This window comes from Lissotriton helveticus, chromosome 9 (genome assembly GCF_964261635.1).
Source record: "Lissotriton helveticus chromosome 9, aLisHel1.1, whole genome shotgun sequence".
In the NCBI taxonomy this organism is placed as follows: domain Eukaryota; kingdom Metazoa; phylum Chordata; class Amphibia; order Caudata; family Salamandridae; genus Lissotriton; species Lissotriton helveticus.
The window spans coordinates 89396041-89418468 of record NC_136070.1 but is presented as its reverse complement, the minus strand read 5'-3'; the positions used below and the strand labels follow the sequence as shown (position 1 = coordinate 89418468).

The following is a 22428-nucleotide window of genomic DNA, read 5'->3' as shown; positions in this document are numbered from 1 at the left end:
TTTATAGTGCTACATTGATTATAAAAAAAAATCCAAAGCGTTAGCTATACGCCTGGACTCGTTTTTGCCAAATCTCCTGGGTAAAGAGCAATCTGGCTTTGTCAAGGGGAGATTTATAACAGACAATATGAGGCCTCTCTTTAATGTCTTATCTAAATCTTCTCACCTACCACATCCCCTTGCAGAAATTGCTGTGGACGCAGAGAAAGCATTTGATAGGGTTGAATGGGCATATTCGTTTCATACTCCTAGATGGTTTGGTTTTAGACCCAAATTTATATCCTTAATCTCCCTTTTATACTCAAACCCTTGTGCTGCTGTTTGTGCCAATGGTATGATTTCTCAATTTTTTAATTTGGGTAGAGGAGTGCGTCAAGGATGCCCTCTTTCTCCCTTTTGATTCAATTTAGCTCTAGAACCCTTTCTTTCCAAATTACGTCAGAATCCTAATTTATATGGTTTCCAAACCCTAAATTCCCACATTAAACTTGCCGCCTATGCTGATGATAGTTTACTCTTTATGTCAAAGCCAAATGACTCAATACCTGCTTTCTTAGCAGAAGTAAGGTTATATTCCCTTATATCTGGATATTAACTGAATATTGATAAATGCGAGATTTTACCCCATACCAAATAACTTTTAATTCGGACTTACACACCTCTAATTTCATATGGAGCCCCAAACATATTAACCCCTTCGATGCTTGTGACGGAACCGTTCCGTCATCAGTCACGGCTGAGCTGTGCTGATGACGGAACGGTTCCGTCACGACCACACCCTGTTCTGGAATGTCCAGCACAGGGGCGGAATCGGCGCCGCACGGAAGCGGTTAAATATTTAGGATTACATATCACTTCCTCACTCTCGGACACGGTAACGTATTGTATGAATAAATGTATTCAAAAGATTTCTGATCTAACCACTAAATGGCACCCCCTTTATTTATCCTGGTGGGGTCGCTTAGACACTATAAAAATGATGCTGTAACCAATAGTTTTGTATACTATCTCTAACATACCAGTCCCTATTCCCGCCAAATTATTTAGGAAGGTTAATTCTATTCTTTCCTCCTTCCTGTGGAACAAAAATACATCCTGAATGTCCATATCAAAATTAATACATCCCAAGATGGAAGGAGGAGTTCATTTCCCTGATTTTCAAACATATCAGAAAGCATTTCTTTTAAGTCAACCTTCTCTTTGATTGATTGACTCCACAGAAGAATATCCTCTATGGACCTCAATTGAGCATCTTTTTTTGTCTCCTTTTCAGAATTTCTCTCCATCTCACGTAAACCACTGTCCCTCTCTACCCCTATAAATAAACTTACTTCCAAATTGCTTGAATCAGTCTCCCCTTCAGCTCCAGTTACTAAAGACTCCTTCCTCAATTCTACAATTTGGCATAACAAAAACTTGCTCATCTGAAATAAGTACTTTTATTGGAAGACTTGGAGGCAGAAAGGACTCATATGGATCCATCAATTGTTCTCACAATCTAACTTTTTATCCTTTTCCTGACTAAGCCATTCTTTCGATGTGCCTGCCTCATTTAAACAAATATATACTGGTGGAAAAAGCTGTAATGGATACATACACTCAATTGTCTGCTGTACCTAACACCCTAAGTATTCCAAACACCTCATCACAAATTCATACTTTACTAAAAACTTTGCCTAAAGCTTCTACTATATACAGCTATTTACAATGCACTGACAAAGCTAGACAGAAGTCTAAAATAGAAGAGGCATGGGAACGCGATTTTATGAAATCCTGGCCAGTGTCGTTATGGATGAAAATATGGTCCAAGATCCACAAATCTTCTAGAGCAGCGAATACAACGCAAACACTATTCTTTGTATATAATAGACTTTTACTAACACCAAATGTCTTAAGCAAAAGGTTCACAACTGTATCAGATGCCTATTGGACATGCTCGTCCCCAAATGCGGACTTATTTCACATGCTATTTTCTTGCCCAATTTTACATACTTTTTGGAAACAAGTGTGGTCCCAAATCAATCTCATTTTTGGCACTAAGTTTTCTTTTTCCCTTATTCATATTTTTGGGGGGAAGTCTCTCGTCTATCTGGGATACTGCTGTGCTCAATGTCAAAACCATTGACTTGATATTAGCAGTTGCTCTTCAACATATCACCACCAATTGGAAAGACTTCAGAAAAATCTCCTATAGGGCCTGGTGGTATGCGATTTGTGATAATCATAGATTGGACACTTCCATCGTAAATCCTATACAACTGGCTACGAAACATTTAGACTTATGGTCTCCTGTTACAATATTTATTGACGCAGGCGCAGCACGTTGCTCTCAACTCCGGCCGTCTCAACAAGAAGTCCTTAAACCTCCCTGACTCCTTTAATTGTTCCTAGTTATTTATATATTTTATTTTATCGTTATCCACATTTTATTTGTATAGTTTCGTCATGTTTCTTTTTTATGAATAAGTCTGATTCATGTATTTTAACTGTAATAGATTTGTAATGTGTTAACATGAGTTTACTATTCTATACCATGTATTGACACCTTTATTCTTAGCAATAAAACTTTTTTTAACTTAAAAAAACCCATTTATAGTGCTAATGATTCACACGGTTTGCTTTTAGAAAATGTAGTACTTGTAGCTTGCAAAATATGTTGTACAAATTTGTGTGTCAGGGTGCCTGTATTAATTTTTATGCATTTGTAAATTAAGTTGTGAGGATGGGAGCAAGGAGGGTGTCATTGTAGTCCGGAGGAATTTGAGAGTCTTGCTGTCAGTTCTGGGTTGTACACACTTCTATCCATGGCCTGGCTGATATCAGATACTTGTCAGAAATTGTGCGCCACTCCAGGTAGTATAGATCCTACATTCCACAGTTGGTAGTCTTTATTTGGTTTTTATGGTAATGGTTGGTAAGGGAATTACATTGCCTGCCATATTTAGGGTGGGAGGCCTAAAGTCCTTGTTTTTTATTCCATCAGTGCCAGGTAAATAAGGACATAAATAATGACTACCACACACCCAGGGAAAGAAACTCTTAGCGTGGGGGTAATTTGTTTTTGTTTCTCAATATCATGCTCTCACTTTGGGAATTTGCTTTTGAAAAAGAAAAACTTTGTAAAGGTTTGTGGATGGGCATCAAAACCAATGGCGGCCGTCCACCAAACACTTTGTATTTTGACAGGAACCACCATGACTGCTTTTATTGCCAATGTAGAGATCACTGCTGGGCCAGTAGAGATGTATAAATCTGATAGACAGATGTCCGTTCAGGGTGGTAAACATTGTCCTCCGCCACCCTGACAGTTGGAGTACTGTCCTCCAAACTTTAAATCTGGCCCTTAATATCTGCTCACAGGCAGCATATGAATAGAGTTATGTAATCTAGGCAATTAAACAACAATAGGATTACTCATGAAAATGCAGTTACACCATAGATTTCCAGGCATAAGTCTAGTCTTCCATATAGAAATACTCCATAGAAGAAAAGCACATTATTTTCATTGCTGCCCTTTTCTCCACTGCGGAAACATTTTCTCTGGTAGACAAGCCCCATGAAGCATGACTATGGAAAGCCTGGGTAGGCTCGCAGTACAGCAACAGTTTTACATCTGTTTTCTGAGGGGAAAATCGACCTGGAAATAATTTGCGGTGCCCACAAATGTGGAACTTGTCAGTGTTCACAATATATTTCAGCATTACACCCTCCCAACCCTGAATCGTTGAAGTACTACTATGCATAATCCGGTCTGATGGTGAATTGACTGCTGCAGTAAGTCCCATCTACAGACAGAAACTCCAGATTCCCCTTATGGGAACAAAAACACTTTAGGAATCATTCTCTATGTGGAAATGTCTGTATAATAGAGGTTGTATAAGTCCAAATGTGAGGCATTTATGCAAGGTAAAAGAATGGTATTTATGTTACTTAATAAAAATGGTTCACATATCACCATTTCTATTATTACCTAAAGCGCTTTTTATAATCAAATTAGGAATTCTTCTGCCAGAAACAACATTATCACCGGTCCAGAAGAACTGGTGGATCACACCTGATGCAGTGTAGCGCTTTCTACTTGTAATCAAGAGACTCGTGAATATATGATTGGCCAGGAACCAGCTTTTCCACCTATGTGTCAGATAAAATTACATTTTCAAATAAAACCAAGTCAAATGAGATTGTGTACTGGATGTGCTCTATCAATGTACGTCTGAATCACCTGTGATTCACGGTAAAAAAGACATAGTGGGATTGCAAGTTGAAAGATGTGGTAGGACACCTAACAATATGATTTAGTGGTTAAGGCAAACCTCAGGGTGACAGATTAACTGACGCCGCTGGCTGGCAACCTCTGAGTTTTGAATCTGTTTCAGTTTGGCTTGAATCACGATAGGTCGAAAAGTTCCCTATCATGTTGTAAAGAAGTTCTGAACTTGATATATTTCTGGTCCTGGCACACGAATGAAAAACACACTGTTCACACTTGCTTTGTTTGCTTCTCAGCAAAATGAGAAGCACAAGCTCCTTGTAGAGACCTGCATACTCGTTCCCTCTTTAATGAGTGACCTTCAAGCTCTGACGTTCTGTGCCCTTGAATAGTCAATCATCTGCATGGACAGTTTGTCTGCTTACTTGCAATGGGATGTGTAGTGCAGATGGGATTTAGGGGCTAATATGCACACTGTTGCCTTATGTAACTCACCTCAAGCGCCATTTTGGCTACAGCTGTCATGAAAATCAAGGGCAAGAACAGTCGCCTCACTGGATTAATCTTCCACAGAAAAGGCCATGTGAATTGTCATCCAATAGTAAGTCCAGTTTGTCATATGGAATTGTAAGGGGGTTAAGTGGCCATTTTGTCAGTATCCTCAAGGGCACCTTCTGACATTGCCAGCATAAGGATTTCACTCTGGTGTTTGAGTCTGATAGCGGATGACGTAAAGGAAGGTGGTGTATGTAACCCTTTGGCTCAGTCTCTGTGGGCACTGAGCATTCTTTTTCCTTGTAGCGATTATGTGGGTACTTGGATCTTCTACGCTTTCAGTCTAAAGCTCACCAACCATTTTACTGACCTGGAAGAGATGTAACAAAACTTGCCATTGACCTTATGCGGATTTTAATGATCTAAAGTTTGTTTTTACCTACATCAGGTACGATTACAATGAGTTCCTTCTGTCTAGTTCTTACTTTAAACCTTCCTGTCCGAGGTATAAGGTAGCAAAGAGCATGTAACAGCTGAATACATTAAAAATGTGTGAGTGAATTTCAAATGGTCAGATAGTCCTAGACACAGGTCTAAATGGCCAAATAATGTAGCTTCTTAGCAGTGAAACAGAGCGAGCGGATAAAATAATCTTGCCGCACAAGTACATCGCCCATCAAGTTGAATCACGTTCCCCCCAACACCCTGACTTTTTGATATTTTTGTTAATTGTGTTGTGTGGTCATCTTGAATGTACCTCAATCTTTGTTGCACCCCTCATGGTGTGGGGTTTTCAAAACATTGCTGTCTTCACAAGTTTCTCACCATTTCCTGCTGCATTTTTTTTTCTTAACTATTTGTTCCAGTCACTCTTTTCATCACATTGACGCCTTTTTGAATTTGCATTTTTTCTCCTTAATCACTATTCTTCCTTTTCTGCATCTCTTATCCATTTGTAGTGAAATGATCCAGTCACATCTTCGAATGCAAAGGCTATTTGCTATTCTGTCTCAAACCGCAAAGGGCTGTTGTGCAGATTAAAGGTTTATATTGCTCGCTTCCACAATATGGTCCTAGCCATCAATATAGATATGGTTGTTGTGTCAAAGACAAAACTGTAGCTTACACTGATCCGCTAAATTACAAGCATTTATGTTTAGACAGAAGGATGACTATGATTTTTTAGAATTTTATGTAACCCTTTTTTTATTGATTTGATTTTAATGTTTACTTAACAGTCGCACTATATATATATAGTATGTATTTATTAATACAGATCTTAAATCTCACTTTTCATATCATCTTCCTCACAGGTACGTTTGTGCTATTTATCTTAACGTTTTCCATTTATAAGATTGCTGTTGTTGTCTGAAATGGCAGGACAGTCTTCACAAGCTTCTCACCGTTTCCTGCTTTATTTCTTTCTCTTTACTGTTTGTTCCAGTCACTCTTTTCCTCACATTGACTGCCTTTTAGAATTAGCATTTTTTAAAATGTTTCCTTAACCACCATTCTTCCTTTTCTGCATCTTTTATCTGTTTGTAGTGACATGATCCAGTCACATCTTCCAATGCCATGGTCTTTGTTATTCTGTCTCAAATGCCAAAGTGTTGATTCTCTTTTGTGCAGATTAAAGGTTTAGATTTCTCGCTTCATCAGTCAGGAAAATGAACGGACTAGTAATATTGGTACATAAACATTGCATAATGTTTAGAAATATGTATTGTCAAAATAATGTTTATGAAATATTCTGTAACACTATCGAAAATAGGTTTCGTTGCTAAAAAATGTAATTAATGAAGGATACGGTAACCACATTTTGATCCATTTCTAGGCAGAAACCACAAATATAAGTATTGTACTAATATAATGCAGAAACTGTTTAGAAAGGTGTTAACTCAGGACTTTCAAATGTGCAACCGCGATTGGCAGAATGTTTCCTTTTATCACTCGCTCATTCATCACAACTGAGAATAGATGATATGTCTTTAAATTAGTTCACTGCAACCTTAAATTGATTCTATTTTTGAATCTGGTCATGGACTATGACATCTCGATTTGATCACCTACCACCAAAGTGTAAGTGATTGAGATATAATTCTTATTATTGAGTTATGGTCAGTTTAATTTACCGTTTCAAATCATTATCAACGCTTATTTCAATTTTAATGACTCTTCTGATGCAATATGATGCAGGTGTCTCCTTTAAATATTGGCATGTGCTCTCTGCCTTCATCACTCTGAGGCTGATGACTTCAGTTGCCCAATAGTAATGCAAACATGCAAAAGACATGAACTTCAGCTGTGGGCACTCTTAAAAAAGGCGGATATTATATATTTGCTGTCTTAGCTACTGGGAAATATGAGTAGGGCTTTAGAAGGTGGGATGGAGCAGGTCTGTAAAAGAAAGAGGGAAAGCACTAGGACGGGAGGAGTACTGGGAGGCGATAGACGAAATCAGGGACAGGCCTGTGGGAAGGATTGCACAAGATATTAAGTGGTTGGAGCAGAGGCGTGAGTGAAGGCATGAACCTGGTTATGGGAGAAGTAGCACAGAATACAGGAGGGCTGTGAAAGGGGTGGAAGTGGCAGTGTTAGTTGAACAAGGGTGTGGGGGTCAGGGCAGCAAAAGTGGAAGGAAGCAGATAGGGGGAGCTGGGATTATAGGAGGGAGGAGAGAAGCATGGATTTAGGACATGGAGAAATGTGCAGCAGGACTTCAAGAAAGCAGAGGATGTGCTGCCTGTGCCGGACGTAGGCACAGGTAATGGGATCATAAAAGGAGCCCACTGGAATTTAATCAGGGAGCAGAGCACATGAACGAGGCACCTCCATCTACAGAGATCTAGGGGTACCTCAGGGAGGGGTTAATGACAGGATAAAAAGCCACAGGATGGCAGGAAGCAATGTGAACAGCTCAGGGGGATGGTGGGGGGGGGCAAGCATCATGATGAATACGGGCGACAATGAGGGAGAGGGAATGATGGGTTGTGAAAGGAAGCTAAGGGTAAAGTAATACATCTTTGGGATGATGGCAAACCTATTGCTGCTTGTTGTAGTTAGAGGGCAGGGTCTTCATACAAGAGTCTGGTACCAATCAGGTAGGAGGTCATTTCTTTGTTTCTTGAAAGGTTCTTAGGTTACAGTAATAGCAGACGGTTCTTGTCAGGGATCAATCCTCTGTCCACTTGTCCCTATCCTTCCACTGCAGACCACACATCAACATTCTACTACATAATTCACTCTCTGCATTCCAGACACCAGCTCAGACATACAGGGAACGAGGATACACAGAATACTACACAGCTCCCTTTCTTACAACCTGTTTAACTCTCTAATACCCACCCGGACACACAAAGACAACAAATGGTCACAGATACTCCAGCATGGGTCAGGACATGAACATTCCCATACCTCATGTCATACAAAGCAACAAGACAACAACTAGGCTGTGGTGGTTACTATTGCACAATGGTCCAAGACATGCACGTCTTGTGGCCTACCACCACATGTCCGTACACTCATAATGACACCATATAACATATATGTACACCAAACATTTGGTCACAGAAGGTTAGTCACGTGATGTGCTATGATATGGAACCAATCAGCTTCCTTTGACAGAAAGTCTCCCAGTCGTCCTTAAATCTACATATTCAAGGCACATAAAAACAAAAACTGAAAGTTCAACCATACATCACCTTACTTAAAACTCCCTTGACCAAACTTCAGTACACACCGATCATCACAACTACACCCATACACAATGTCCCCAGTCACCCAACTCATATTACTCAACTATGCAGATGACACTGACAACTCTCCACCAACCACACACTCATACACAAAAAGTGCAGCCCAGCACTTCACAACACCAAGTCACACTAGATGGCCAAACCAAAATGGCCAAGGGTCAGTCCTAAGAAAGTACTTAGCAATGCGGTGTTGAACAGAGGTATAAAGGGAAATGTGCAGTACCAGGGGAATGGGGACTTTCCTTTCTGTTGCAAGTCATTCGGTGCTGGTAGTAGAGGGTATGGAGTTTGCGGCATAGCAATGCAAATTAATCAACCTGGGCTTCAGAATGGCTCACTGCTGGCATCACACTATGTTGAAAAGGCTACCTTCATCCGCAACATACTTGCACCTGCATAACCACCTGCATAACCACACAATTAGATCTTTGTCTTTCTGGTGCCCCTTGAACTGAAGAATCTGTACCTCAAGCTGAAACTGTGTGGCTCTTTGCAGTTGTTTTAAAGGGCCCTCAAGCCCTACTTACTCCAAGACGAACACCTGCACCAAACCCTAGACACCTACCATATCATTTATTTACAGTACAAACAAGAAGCACAAGGGCAGACGGGCGCTTTACATAAGAAAAAGAGGTAAAATTCAAACACATAATAGCAGGACAACAATATTAAATAAAAGGTGTGAGTATATTGTGCTCTCACAATTAAACCAACATTTAGAGAATTCCAACCTACTGGATCCACTCCAATCAGGGTTCAGAAAGGGCTGCAGTACGGAAACCGCTATCCTAAATGTCCTTGATGATTTGCACATGTCACTCGACTCCAACAAATGTAGCCTTCTCATTCTCCTTGACCTCTCGGCTGCGTTCGACACAGTTGATCACACCCTCCTACTTAATGTCCTTCGAGAAAGAGCGGGCATCGAAAACACAGTCCTAAAATGGTTCTCCTCCTTTCTTAACAACCGCTCTCAAAGAATAAAGATCAACAGCTTCGAGTCAGACCCCCCTCCCCACCAACAGAGGTGTTCCTCAAGGATCAGTACTCTCCCCGCAACTCTTCAACATCTACATGGAACCCCTCACCTCACTCCTAAGGAACTCCAACATCCCCTTCACCTTTACGCGGACGACACTCAACTCTACTTGGAAACTTCTTCGATCGCTGACATTCACAGACTTAATGCTAAACTCATGGAGGTTCAACTCTGGCTCTCAGCCAACCACCTCAAACTGAACGAAGAGAAAACGGAAGTTCTCCGAACCTCGAACAAAGATGAAAACCCACAAATAGTGGAATGGCTCAAAGCCTTAAATGCCCTCAATGTCTCTCTTACTCCAACGGACTCAGCAAAATCCCTAGGAATCACTCTCGACCCCAAACTGGACATGAAGAAGCACATCTCTAAAACCGCCAAAAGCGCGTTCTTGAACCTGAAACCTCTCTACAAAATTAAACCCTTCCTCCCCCCCAAAGATCTGAAACATGCCACCCAGGCACTTGTGCTCTCTAGAATTGACTATGGCATTGCTTTACTGACTGGAACAGCCAAGTCACACCTGGGACCCCTCAACTCCACCCTCAACGCAGTCGCAAGAATGATCACAGGAACAAAGAAATTTGACCACATCTCGCCGGCACTCAAAGAACTGAAATGGCTCCCGATTGACCAACGAGCCAACTTCCGCACAGCCTGCCTAACACATAAAGCCCTGCATACAGGCAAACCAGAACACCTGGCCTCAAAACTCAAAAGGGCTGGTCAATCCAGGAACCTCAGAAGCTCCGAAACACTCCTTCTCATCCCGCTGAAATCACAGAAACGCAAGACCTCAAATAAATCCTTTGCGGGGAACGCGCCCAGGATTTGGAACTCCATCCCCCCACATATCAGAACGACCGCCTCCTTCCCACTATTCAAAGCGCTACTCAAAGCCCTCTTCCTTGAACGCTCCGGTGCTTAGCGAGAACCCCATCGCCCAAATCAGATATCCTTTTGCGGAACTCAGAACTAACTGATTCGCCCCTGAACTCAGTCTCTTATTGCGCTCTAGATGTTGATGTACAGTCTCTATTCTCCTCCTATCATGTCCGATTCTTGTTTTCTATGCTTATTGTCTTTGTTGCATTTCTCCATTTGCTGTGAAGCGCTTTGATACCCACCGGGTCCAGCTAGCGCTATACAAAACTTCAATAAATAAATAAATAAATAAGTATAGACTTGTGAATAGCAAAAGTCAAAGGGACAATGTAGTGTCTTATGCAGTGCAAGGAGTAACAGTGAGAATAAGATTTAGTCAGCCAGATCTAGTCTAACATATTTATGATAACAGTATTAGCCCTAAGTTGAGAATGTCTTCATGTCCATCTAGCCCAGGAGCCCTTTTGGGTTGTTAATGCTGGATGATATGGACGTTAAACTCTCAAAGATCTCATAAGATAGATTCATTCTAACAGCTGGAGGAATGGTGTTCCTTGAGAAAGCTTGCAACAGATGTTTTGCTTTTATGAATGAAAACCCCCAAGATTACTTTTTCCTGGGTTCCTTACCAATGCACAGTCTTGTGAACAATGCAGGCCAGCTTGGAAGTGTCTTTTCCTCGATGGGGAGCTATTGTAGTGCAATCATGATTGGGGTGATGTGCTTGGATCTTCATAAGCCTGAGGTTATTGGGGCCCAATTACGGGCTGTCTTCAGAGGAGCCAGGTGAACTCTGGGAATGCCAGTCAACAGGGAGTTACCATAATCAAGTCTAAATAGGGGCTTTATGCAAAGTCTGAACTGTTCAAAACTACTAATTATGATTCATTGTGTTCTGTGCCACTCACACTTTTCCCACACACATTCCCTAATATCAATTTAGGTCAGCCTCTCTGGGTTCAATTTATTATATAACCTGTGCTTAATCTGTAAAAGAATAAATGTTAAGGCTCTAAGTGTTGTTCAGAAGCCTACGGCTAGTGCGATCTACGGTAGAGGTACAGAATTCCAAGGCAGTGTAGTTTTGATTCCTCCTCATGACTCTTTAATCCACCACCACTTCCTGCCTCTTTATCTCACTTTTTCAGGTTATTCGTCATCCTTGCTTCTTCCCTTTGTCACTGTTTTCCATCTTTCTATTCCTCCTTCATTCCCTCTATTGCTCTGAATCAAAGTTCAAGTTAAAATAAGTGCCAGTCCCCAAATAGGAGTGCAACCTTCGGATCAAAAATAAGAACTGCATACGCCATGATTTCCAATATATCTACAGATTTTTTTTTTCTATGAGAGTCTTAGAAACCAAATAAATACAAATTAATGCAAGATTAAAGTTACTGAAAGTGGTTCTTGGTATAAGGCCAGGCTTTTTGCAGCACCACTGTAAAGTGTACCACATGGGGATTTATTTTTACATTAGAATATTACAAATGTGAAAGACTCCTCGGTCAAGCTGTGGAAATGTGTAATATTTTATTTAGCATAAGCTACAGCCATTTTGGCTGTGGTGTCCATTTAAGTTTCCTTCGTAATTCTTTAGTCTTTTTACTGTGCTTGTGTTATCTATTTCAATTGACTTCCTGACTCAGCTAAAAGCAATGTACGTGCTGGGGTTTGTAGCTGCCAGAGCACCTGGTCTCAGATGTTAACTGTCAATCATTTACTGCTGCCATAAGCATTTCTGCTCCCCCTCCCACTTTGCTGACCATGTAGTTGTTCATCTGCCCTTGTTTGCTGGTAACTATTTCTAAACCTTGTCTTTCCTATTTCTGTTCACATGCTTACAGAACAAAAAACCTGTATACAAGACCTGTGTTCTGTGACTTCAGTGTACTACCCCAGGCAGCACTTGAGAGTGCTGTGTAGATTTGGTCCCACTCATGAGTGATTAATAAACGTGTTATTGATTTTCAATTCCAGTGCTGATCTCTATTTTGTTGGTTTTTGAACCTGTGGACAAAAGGGTGACCCTGCACCAGTGTACCCCTAAAAAGGTACATTTCCACAAAGCCAAGCAATTGAGGCCTGAGAAGGAAATACTGCAGAGATTCACAAATGTATTATAAAGTCTGAGTCATGGACATTAGGCTGCCTTGTGCCAACCTTCTACATTTGCATTTTACAGCCTTCTTGCACGACTGCATGTATTCTCACACAATCCACAACCCTTAATGCTGAAGCACAGCACTAACTGCTCCCCCAAATAGGCCCTACTACAACCATAACTTTTTCCACCATGTACTAAGAAAGGGCACTGAAGAAAATGAGGGAAATATGGGAGCTTCAGGACTCCATCTGGGGTATGAAGCATAATATCAATGCTACAGTACACTGACCTTGTCCTCGGTTAGCCAACAGATAGCCTGCACCCACTTCCCTTTCTCCTTTCTCCTTTCTCCTCCATCCTATATCTTTATTTTCCTGCTCGCGATCTACAGAGAATGTATAGGGTTCCACTTTTCGGCACAATTATGATAATAAGAGTGTCACTATGTCAGACATGAACAATCGCTGCAAGTCTCTATGAAGGTGCCAGAGAGAAATGTCACAACTCTATACCAACCTGCCACTCTTCGTATATGACTACATTCAACACTGAGCATGTTGAAATTCGTGAGGAGGACTGGGAGCTTGTCCAGTCAGTAACACAATAAGGTAACCTGCCTGGTGGGAAAAATTACCCTTGCACACAGGATTTTTCACCTCTCCCACATACACTAATGATCAAACATTTAAAAAATGCTCACTGCAGTGGTTTCCCAATATGTCTTCATTACAGACCTTTAAGATAAATTAATTAGGACTTCTCATATGGAAGCGGTGCATTCCCACTAACCATCTGCATAAGAGTGTAGTTTGCTTTACATTACATTTACATCTTAGAAGCTACCACGCTCCTAACTTCCGTCTCCAGTTTCAAGGTAGAGATAGCTCCTCTTTGTTGACCATCTCAGATCTTTATGTCCTAAGGAGAAGGTAAAGACTCGGTTTTCCCACCAATATGTTAAGAAGTGCATGGATGTGATACCCTTTTGAAGCTGCTGCATCAGTGTCACAGAGACCAAATTCACAAACATGTGTTTTTAACATTCAATAACGCACAGCATTTTGATATTCTCACTAAGCGACTGAGCAGAGCTGTCAACATCAGTCAATTGACTCCTTGGGTAAATGTCCTTGAGTGCCACAGTTCGAAGTAACAAGCATCAGTTCCACCATTGGTCAGAACCTGGTTCCCAACCAACAATGGGTAGTAACATATCATCTAAAGGGAGAGACACATGTACATTTATTGGAAAACCAGTGGAAGCTCTTTAGAAAGCAGCAGGACTAGGATTTCAATGCACAATCAGTTGTATACTGTACCTTGATATCATCTATTTCGTCTGGCACTATTTTGTATGCTGATATGGTCCCACCCAACCTGAAATTCAAGACAAAAGTAAACTTTATTAAAACAAATAGGCTGCTGCACAATCTCTCTACCAATATTAACCTCTAACAAGCACATTCGGCTCTTGGTGTTGTCTTAGGTGAATGGTGTCAAAGGACAGCATGCTATTCAAGAGAAAAATAATTTTACTAGATCCAACTCTTCTTCCTACTGATGATTTGCTGGCATTTGTAAGAGGAAACCGAGCCTAATTTGCTTCTCAAACTCTTAATGTGCTGGAGCACTTTAGAACCTGGCCAAGGGGACTCGCACACGGTCTCTTAAGATTTTCATAAAAGCTGTATGAGAAGTTTGGCAAAGACACCAGCATGGATCGGTTCAGCAATTTTTGGCTCTCACAGGCTGTAAAGACCAGCAATATCAATGAAGTTTCACACGGATACCTTGGCAGCCAGAATGCAGCCTGCATTAAGGACCAGATTAATGATCATTTCTTTGTTAGGTTGATGACTTACGTGTTCTGCTTCTTCGGCCCTTCTGAACTATATGAGCCTTGCCATGCTACTGAGTAGGATTTCCTTTGTGTGACATTAGCACATGCACATAAGTACTCTAGAGTGATTAACTAAGCAATACACAACTTTAAAACTGCACTGATAAAAACCTAGCAGAAAACAATCACAGCGAAAGTATAAACACATTTAAACTATTAACATGAGGAAAAATAATATATTGAGCGGTCTTATATTGTTAAAGATATCCCCCAATTTACTCCTGACATTATTTTATGTTAAACATAAAATAGGAATGACAAATATTCTGATCACTGGTTTAACATGCTGCACTAAAACTACCATGCAAAATAACCATGAGTAAAATATTATTAACATTCATAACAAAGAACAGTGTACCTCTAGCTGCACCCAATGATGCAGTCAAAGGTCCTTGAGGGATTTCTAGTCATCAGTAATCATAGGAAGGTGCTGGGGGTCTGATTTAGAGGTTGCCACTTGCTATAAGGAGGAGAGGATAGCAGTCACGTTTGTGATGGAATAACCATCCGCTAAACTCTAAATCAGACCCTTTGGCTCTATTGACATCATGGAGTCACTAAGCGACGGAGTTACAGTCTATAGTATATCCAAAATGGAAGGTATTCATTGGGAAACTGGGTTTTGTCACCTTCGTTCTAAAATATCACCAGTATGTGCCTCATGTCACTGATTTGAATAAAAAATTGCCACTTTTCAAAACTGCTTTAAAAAATAGTATTTGTTGCTTTAAAAAAAAAGTTCATGTATTGGTTGCCTAATGTCACTGAGTGTACATATTTTTGCCGTATCCCTTGTCTGACCTAGGTAGGTTCAATCACGCTACTAAATGCCCATTAATTGGCAACACTGGGCCAGATGTACAGAATTTCCATCATTTTTTTGCAAATGAAAAATCATTTTGCGAGGTGACCTATGTACTACTAGGTCAGATCACAAAAATATGAATTGTAGCAGGTCATAACTTAGCCTACATCAACAATAGGCATGAAATTGTGACTCACTACAATTGGTGGCCATTACAGGGATGGTGACAGACGTCTGTGACTGCTTTTACATTTTTTTCTAGAGGCAACGGGCTGCTTTTAAAATAAAAACGTTTTTAAATATTTGAGAGCATACAGTGGTCTTCTGGACCACTGCCTCCTACCCTACAAACTTTTTTTTTTTTTTTTACATTCGCTAAGGGAAAGCTGTCCCAAGAGGCCCTTCACTTTGGAAATTTCATTACAAGACAGGAGGCTACATTATGCATTAATCCTTTAATGCAGCTCACAAACACAGCCGCTTACATCACAAAGGTAAGAATAAGAATTAGGTGACATCATAGTATCCATAAAGGCCAGGTACCAAGGGAGATCAGCCTCTTTTAAATGCGGCTCTCAAACAGATAAGTTGTCTTTCTTAAACTCTATTTTTACATTGCTTAGAGTTCTTTCTGTTAAGCCACATTTTATATGCTAAGCTTATTAAGTTAGCTCATTTTGTTTAACTTTATGCTTTCCGCCTCTCATTGTTTGGCTAGATGCTGGTATGTTCTACCCTGTACTGTTAACTGTTAACTGTACTGCCATCCTGTTAAGTTGGTCTCTTTCCAACTCGCTTTATCACCTTGTTCCGATACTGGTTGGTTACCCTGGTTGGTTACCCCTAACCTCCCCCCACCCCCAAGACTTCTAATTTTTGGTCGTCTTGCCTTTTACCTTTGTTAGGTTCCTGTCCCTTTAGGATATCTTTGCGCTCTCTTCCCCTTATTCCACGCCGCCCCGCGTTTCCTCAAATGCCGCCTTTTAGCCCTTTTCCGACCGGCTTTTCCTCCGTTGCGGTGGCTCGCGCTTGCACCGATATGTGAGCTCACGTCACCTCTGGTTAGAGGAATGACCCTTGGCAGCGGCGCCGCAGCGCGCCCTACCTCGTAAGGGTCATTCCTCTCTCCTCCGTGTGTTCAACTGCCTCGAGCGAGTCAGTTACCCTACGGAGCCAAGAGTCAGCTGTCTTCCTCATTTCCCCTCAGCAAGAACTAAATTATCTAACAGAAGCCAATTCAACTCTCTAACCTACTTTAACTGTGCCCTATATTTAAAAAAAAAAAAAAAAAGGGCAAGATAAGTGTAGTGATAGCATGTTCCTTTAATTGGAATGTTATATATGTAATTGGAATGTCTGGGTGCTGGGCAACAGTAACTGGTGGATCTTGTGTCATTCTTGATGTACCTTTACTGGAGCTGCACGTATATCTTCTCTCCTTGAATTAAATACTTATTCCAAACTACAACTACTGAATGTTTCCATATTTCCATAATATATTGGAGACACAACAAACTGGCGACATGGATGGCGACATGAATGACTAAAAGACCCAGTTTGGACGAAATTTTCGTTGGACCTACAGGAAAGGAGTATTTGGGTAGCTGAAGCACGAAAGGTCACGAATTACCCTGAAGGAACACCTGAAGCAAGTGAGTGTTTGGACCTCGCCGGGAGTGCTGAATTTTCAAATTAAATCAATTCAGCACAAGGTGTTTACCTTTGAAATCCAGGGCATCGTTGACATCCTCGAGCCACGCAGCACCGAGATTCCACTTCGGAACACCTTCTGGAACATCGGAACGTCATCTACTACTTGGATTGTCGGAAGTTTTGCAGAGGAAGACGTCTTCACGCATAGAGGGTCACATCATCGCGCAACTTTGATGGCGGCGGCCATCTTTGAAAGTTATCATATCGGATCTCCGTGGCAACATCTTCAAGCATAACGTGTAACGTTATCGCGCACGACTGACATCATCAGTTTTGAAGGCGGCGGCCATTTTTACAAATGCTGTATCAGGTTTCCACAGCAACCATTCACGAAGATCGTGTTTCGCAGAATAGAACCAATTTCAAGTGTTTTTGAACCATTTCTTCTTGGTTTTGGCAAGAGCACAAGTCATCTCACTGTGGTACATTTGAAAAATACAATTTTCGTTTAGGAACTTTTTAATACAGCAGTCGGATGTGGGGACAATTACTGGAAGGAAAGGGAAATTTATCTTGTTTTTCGTGTAGTGGGAATTAATTACTATTTCTTTATAAAGTACTTTGCACTGGTGCGCACAACCTTCGAGCAAGAAAGTGCTCACCGCTGGTGCACACAACATTCAATTTACTATGTTAGCTGATGTACTGATATGCGGAAAGTTAATGTCCAAGGAAATGTGTTTGTCATTATAATTTTATTAACTTAGCATTATTAACAGAATAACTAAGGGATACCAACTGCTCAATTGTGTGACCGTATTTTCATTTTCTTTAATTATACAAGAGACATACTAGCAAAAGAAATTTCACGAAGCTCATGAGGTATTACATGGAAAGGGAGAAGGTATACATGCAGCAGAGGTTTCATGAAGTTTAGAAAGTTCTTGAAGTTTTAGTTTATTTACTGACGTTCATTCACGAAGTGGTTATATTTGCAGGTTAGTTAAGTGTTTAATTTGAATATGTCTTTGGAAGCCAGGAATTCAGGTACTGGGGACGAAGGTTCGTCAGGTGTACGTTTGACTTCAAATTTACAAATCAATTCCCCAAAAGAATTTCTAGCTATTCCTGGAGAACCGATGATTGCTTGGTTGGATTGGAAGGCATACATTTTTGAACTATATAGCGAATTTAGAAGACATAAATGGTACATTCTCGCCGGAAAGGAAGAAGAGAATGTTGTTATATTCACTAGGCCCGGAAGGTTTGCGTATTTTTCAAGATATGCACTCACATAAAAGAGTGGAAGGTAATTCTGATGTTTTTGAATGTGCCTTGATGGATTTAGATGATCATTTCTCTCCCTCAGTATCAATTGCTGTGACTAGACATGCATTCTTCCACAGGAAGCAAGAGAAAAATGAGACGATAGAAGAATTTGTTTCGGCTTTGAAAAAGTGGGCAAGGAAGTGTGAGTTTGCTCAGTTACATGATGACTTTATACGTGACCAGGTAGTGATGTATACGAAGAATAAGGTATTACAGGACAAATTGTGGGTAGAAGGAGACAAGTGTCTTAAAGATATAGTGGCTTTGGTTAAGAAGGCAGAACTGTCTGACCGATGTGCAAAAGTCACTTTGTCGCAAGATAACAAAGTGGAGAAGGAATTAGTAGCCAAAGTAGTTGAGAAGAAAACAAGGTATAAAGATAAATGGGAGGGAGGAAATGGTGATTTTCGTGATAGAAAGGAGTGGGAAAGTAGTGAGAAGAAGAAATTTAGTGAGAGTAGTGAAAGAAAGAAATTTAGTGATGTGGTGTGTTTTAGGTGTGGAAGTTATTCACATGCCGATACTTTTGAGAGATACCCTGCTAAACATGCTAAGTGTATAGAGTGCGGATTGGTGGGTAATTTCTCAAGGGTTTGCAACCGAAAAAATAAGAAGTTTTCTAAGGAAAAAATTACTTATATTCAATATGATAATGAATCATCTGTTTCTGAGTCTGATGATAGTGATGTTCAAGTTAATTGTGTTCAGAACATTGAAGTTTGATATTAATGATCAAATGTTAGTGACATATTTGTTGATGATTTGTTTTTTTTCTCTCTTGCAATTTAGAAAAGGGGGATGGTTGGGAGTGAGTTCACATGTTCTGTTCTCAAATGATCTGTTCTGTTCACTTTGGAAGATGCGAAATTTACTAAATTAATTTTAATGTATAATGATTGGGTTCAGAGTATAAAGAATTCCTTATAGTTTATTAATGATTTTTATGTTATAATTTTTGTTATATTTTTTATGTTCTTTTTAATTTTTCTATTAAGAAGAGAGATGTGTAGTGATAGCATGTTCCTTTAATTGGAATGTTATATATGTAATTGGAATGTCTGGGTGCTGGGCAACAGTAACTGGTGGATCTTGTGTCATTCTTGATGTACCTTTACTGGAGCTGCACGTATATCTTCTCTCCTTGAATTAAATACTTATTCCAAACTACAACTACTCAATGTTTCCATATTTCCATAATATATTGGAGACACAACAATAAGCTTTCCTTCGTTTATATCACCCTTGCTTTGTCCTCATGTCAGATATGGAGAGCGAAGACGCTACAGCTTCCTCCCCCTCTCATAATAGTGACACGTTTAAAAATGTTTTTTAAAAAGAAATGAGAGCATGCATGCTCGATACCCTTAACGAGGTGATGTCTCGTAAGAGGACTCTCAGTGACCCTGGGCAACACCCTAACGACCCTACAAAGCTTAAAGCACCTAGGAAAACCAAGCACACTATGGGCAGTTGTGCAGGGAAGCTTGGAGGTCCAAGCACCTCTCTGGATTTGGGAAGCCTTAGCGCTCCAAGAGGCATTGGTGCCCCTCGCGGCACAACTAGGTTGGGTACCCCTGCCGGTACAACTCTGGAAGGTGTCCTAAGCGGCACAAGTGGTGATTCCTACTCTGATGTAGAGGAGACTTTCGAGGAACCCTACGACGAGTTCGTTTTCGACCCTAATGATTACTTCTCCAATGACTCTGACCCCAACTCCTTTTCCGAGTTAGACCCTCCTCCCTCCTCCAAGGATTCCATCCTTGACCCCCTAGGGGGAGAGATGTTTTCTCCTGAGAATATCTCACGCCCTAACAGCTCTAAATGGTCCCCCCAGGAACACGTCGGCAAGTTTATAACCAAATGGTTAAGAAACTCCCTGGAAACTGATGCAAGAAACATTATGCGGGCTGAGTGCCCGAGACCATGGATTGGGGATAAGGTCTGCCAGACCCCCAACCTTGACCCAGACCTTATTAAATTTCTTTTTAAACTGGGAAAGGACCCAAGAAAAGGGCTTGAAAGAGCATTTAAATCCTGCCAGGACCGTCTTCTGGACATCCTAGGCCCTCTCACCAAAATCCTTGACCTTGCTGAGGAATCCTATATTTCAGATACTCCCCTTGACACTGCGCTCATTAGGGGTTGGAGCCAGAGAGCTATCGTGCTCTTAGGCAATGCTAATTCGAGCCTGAACATGGAAAGGAGAAAAACTGTCCTAAACAGAATTAACCCCAAACTTGGGGACCTTGCTGACAAGGAGCCTTCGTCCGAGCCCCAAGGCCTACTTTTCGGACAGGACATGATTAAGTCAATTGGCAGATATGTTGCGACCTTTACGGCGCTTGATAGGGCTCAAAGCAACTTGAAAAAAGTCTTCCCTTCTAACGTTTTTGGTCAGGCCGGAAGAAGGGGCCGTTCTTCCGGCCGTGCCGACTTCCGGCCCTATAACCCTGGAAGAGGAAGAGGTGGTGCAGGAAGGGGATACTATCCCTCGAACAAACAGTTTTACCCCCAACGAGGAGGTCATGGTTCCCGAGGCAGAGGCTTCTCCTCCCGTGGAGCACCTAATACCAACACCCCAAGTAAGTGCCCTCTTTCCTCTCTCCCCTCCAAAGGTCGGGGGAAGGCTCAAATTGTTTTACCATGTTTGGGAGAGTTATACTCAGGACCCGTGGGTCCTACAAACTGTCCGCGGGTTCAAGATAGATTTCGTGGACATCCCTTACCAATCCACGACTCCAAGACCCTTGGACCTCCCCCCGGAACATCTAGCTATCGCCAAAGAGGAGGTCTCCTCTATGCTAAAAAAGGGAGCTATTATCGAGGTTCCTTGGTCACAAAAGAATTTCGTAAGTACCCTCTTCTTGGTAGAGAAAAAGGACAAAGGTTGGAGGCCAGTGATAAATCTACGGGAAGTAAACAAATATCTAGTTTATCGCCACTTCAAGATGGAGGGCATCCATCTTCTCAGGGACCTTCTCCTTCAAGGAGATTGGTTAGTCAAGCTAGACCTAAAGGATGCCTACTTTACTATCCCCATGGCCAGGGAACATCAATCCTTCCTCCAGTTTATTTGGGACGGACACCTCTACCAATTTCAAGATCTCCCCTTCGGTCTCTCATCCGCCCCCTGGTGTTTCACCAAGGTCATGAGAGCCATCGTTTCGATTCTGAGAGCAAGAGGGGTTCGTTTAATCATCTACTTAGACGACATCCTCATCATGTCTCAAACCCAGGAACAAATTTTAGAAGACCTCAGGGTCTCCATGGAGTTGATAGAGGATCTCGGCTTCATTATAAACAGAGAAAAATCCATCCTGACGCCCTCAAAATCCCTCGAGTTTTTAGGTTTCACCGTGAACACCTCAAGCTGTCTTCTTTCACTGCCGAAAAAGAAGATTGCGAAAATTCGAAAAGAAATCAGGTTTGTCCTGAGACATCAATCTCTCTCCCTACGAGAATTGGCTAGACTCTTGGGTCTTCTTTCTTCTTCGATCCAAGCTATCTTTCCGGGTCCCCTAAACTACCGTGCTCTCCAGAGGGTGAAAGCCCAAGCTCTCCGGTCCGGCCTTTGGTATGGGGACAAGATTTCTCTGGACCTACCAGCGAGACTGGAACTCTCTTGGTGGCTGGACAATTTGGATGCATGGAATGGAAGGGCTATCTTCGGTTCCACCCCAGACTTTGTCTTGGAGTCAGACGCCAGTCTCCACAGCTGGGGCGCTCGCCTCCTCGACCAAGACACCGGTGGAGTTTGGACCCTTTCGGAGTCCTCCCATCATATAAACTTTTTAGAACTGACCACTGGACTCTATGCCTTGATGAGTTTCAGACACTCACTTCAAGGCAGATCTGTCCTATTGAAAATGGACAACGTTTCTGCGGTCTCTTACATCAACCGTCTCGGTGGCACGAGGTCCGCAGATCTATCGGACCTAGCCAAGAAATTATGGATGTTCTGTCTAGAACACAAAATTTCCTTGAGAGCAGAATACCTTCCAGGGAAATCCAATATTTCAGCGGATTGGAACTCAAGGTTCCTTCAAGATTTCAGCGACTGGAAACTCGATGTGACGATCTTCAATTCCCTCAACATTCTTTGGGGTCCCTTCGACGTGGACCTTTTCGCAAGCAGATTGACCTTCCAACTCCCCCAGTATTTCAGCTGGATGCCAGACCCGGGTGCTCTAGCTGTGAATGCCTTCCTCCAGCCTTGGGCTCCCCTTCGCCCTTACGCCTTTCCCCCTTTTGCA

At 41.5% G+C, this 22428-nt stretch overlaps 1 protein-coding gene across 10 annotated transcripts in view; it reads right to left on the bottom strand.

The window, feature by feature from the left end:
- GPHN (gephyrin) overlaps positions 1–22428 on the bottom strand; it is a 1934090-nt gene that overhangs the window by 1080535 nt on the left and 831127 nt on the right. For all 10 annotated transcript variants that reach the window (XM_078659537.1, XM_078659532.1, XM_078659529.1 and 7 more), the window contains one exon: positions 13808–13865. In XM_078659537.1, coding sequence (XP_078515663.1) covers positions 13808–13865 — 58 coding nt within the window. The remainder of the gene's footprint in view (positions 1–13807; positions 13866–22428) is intronic.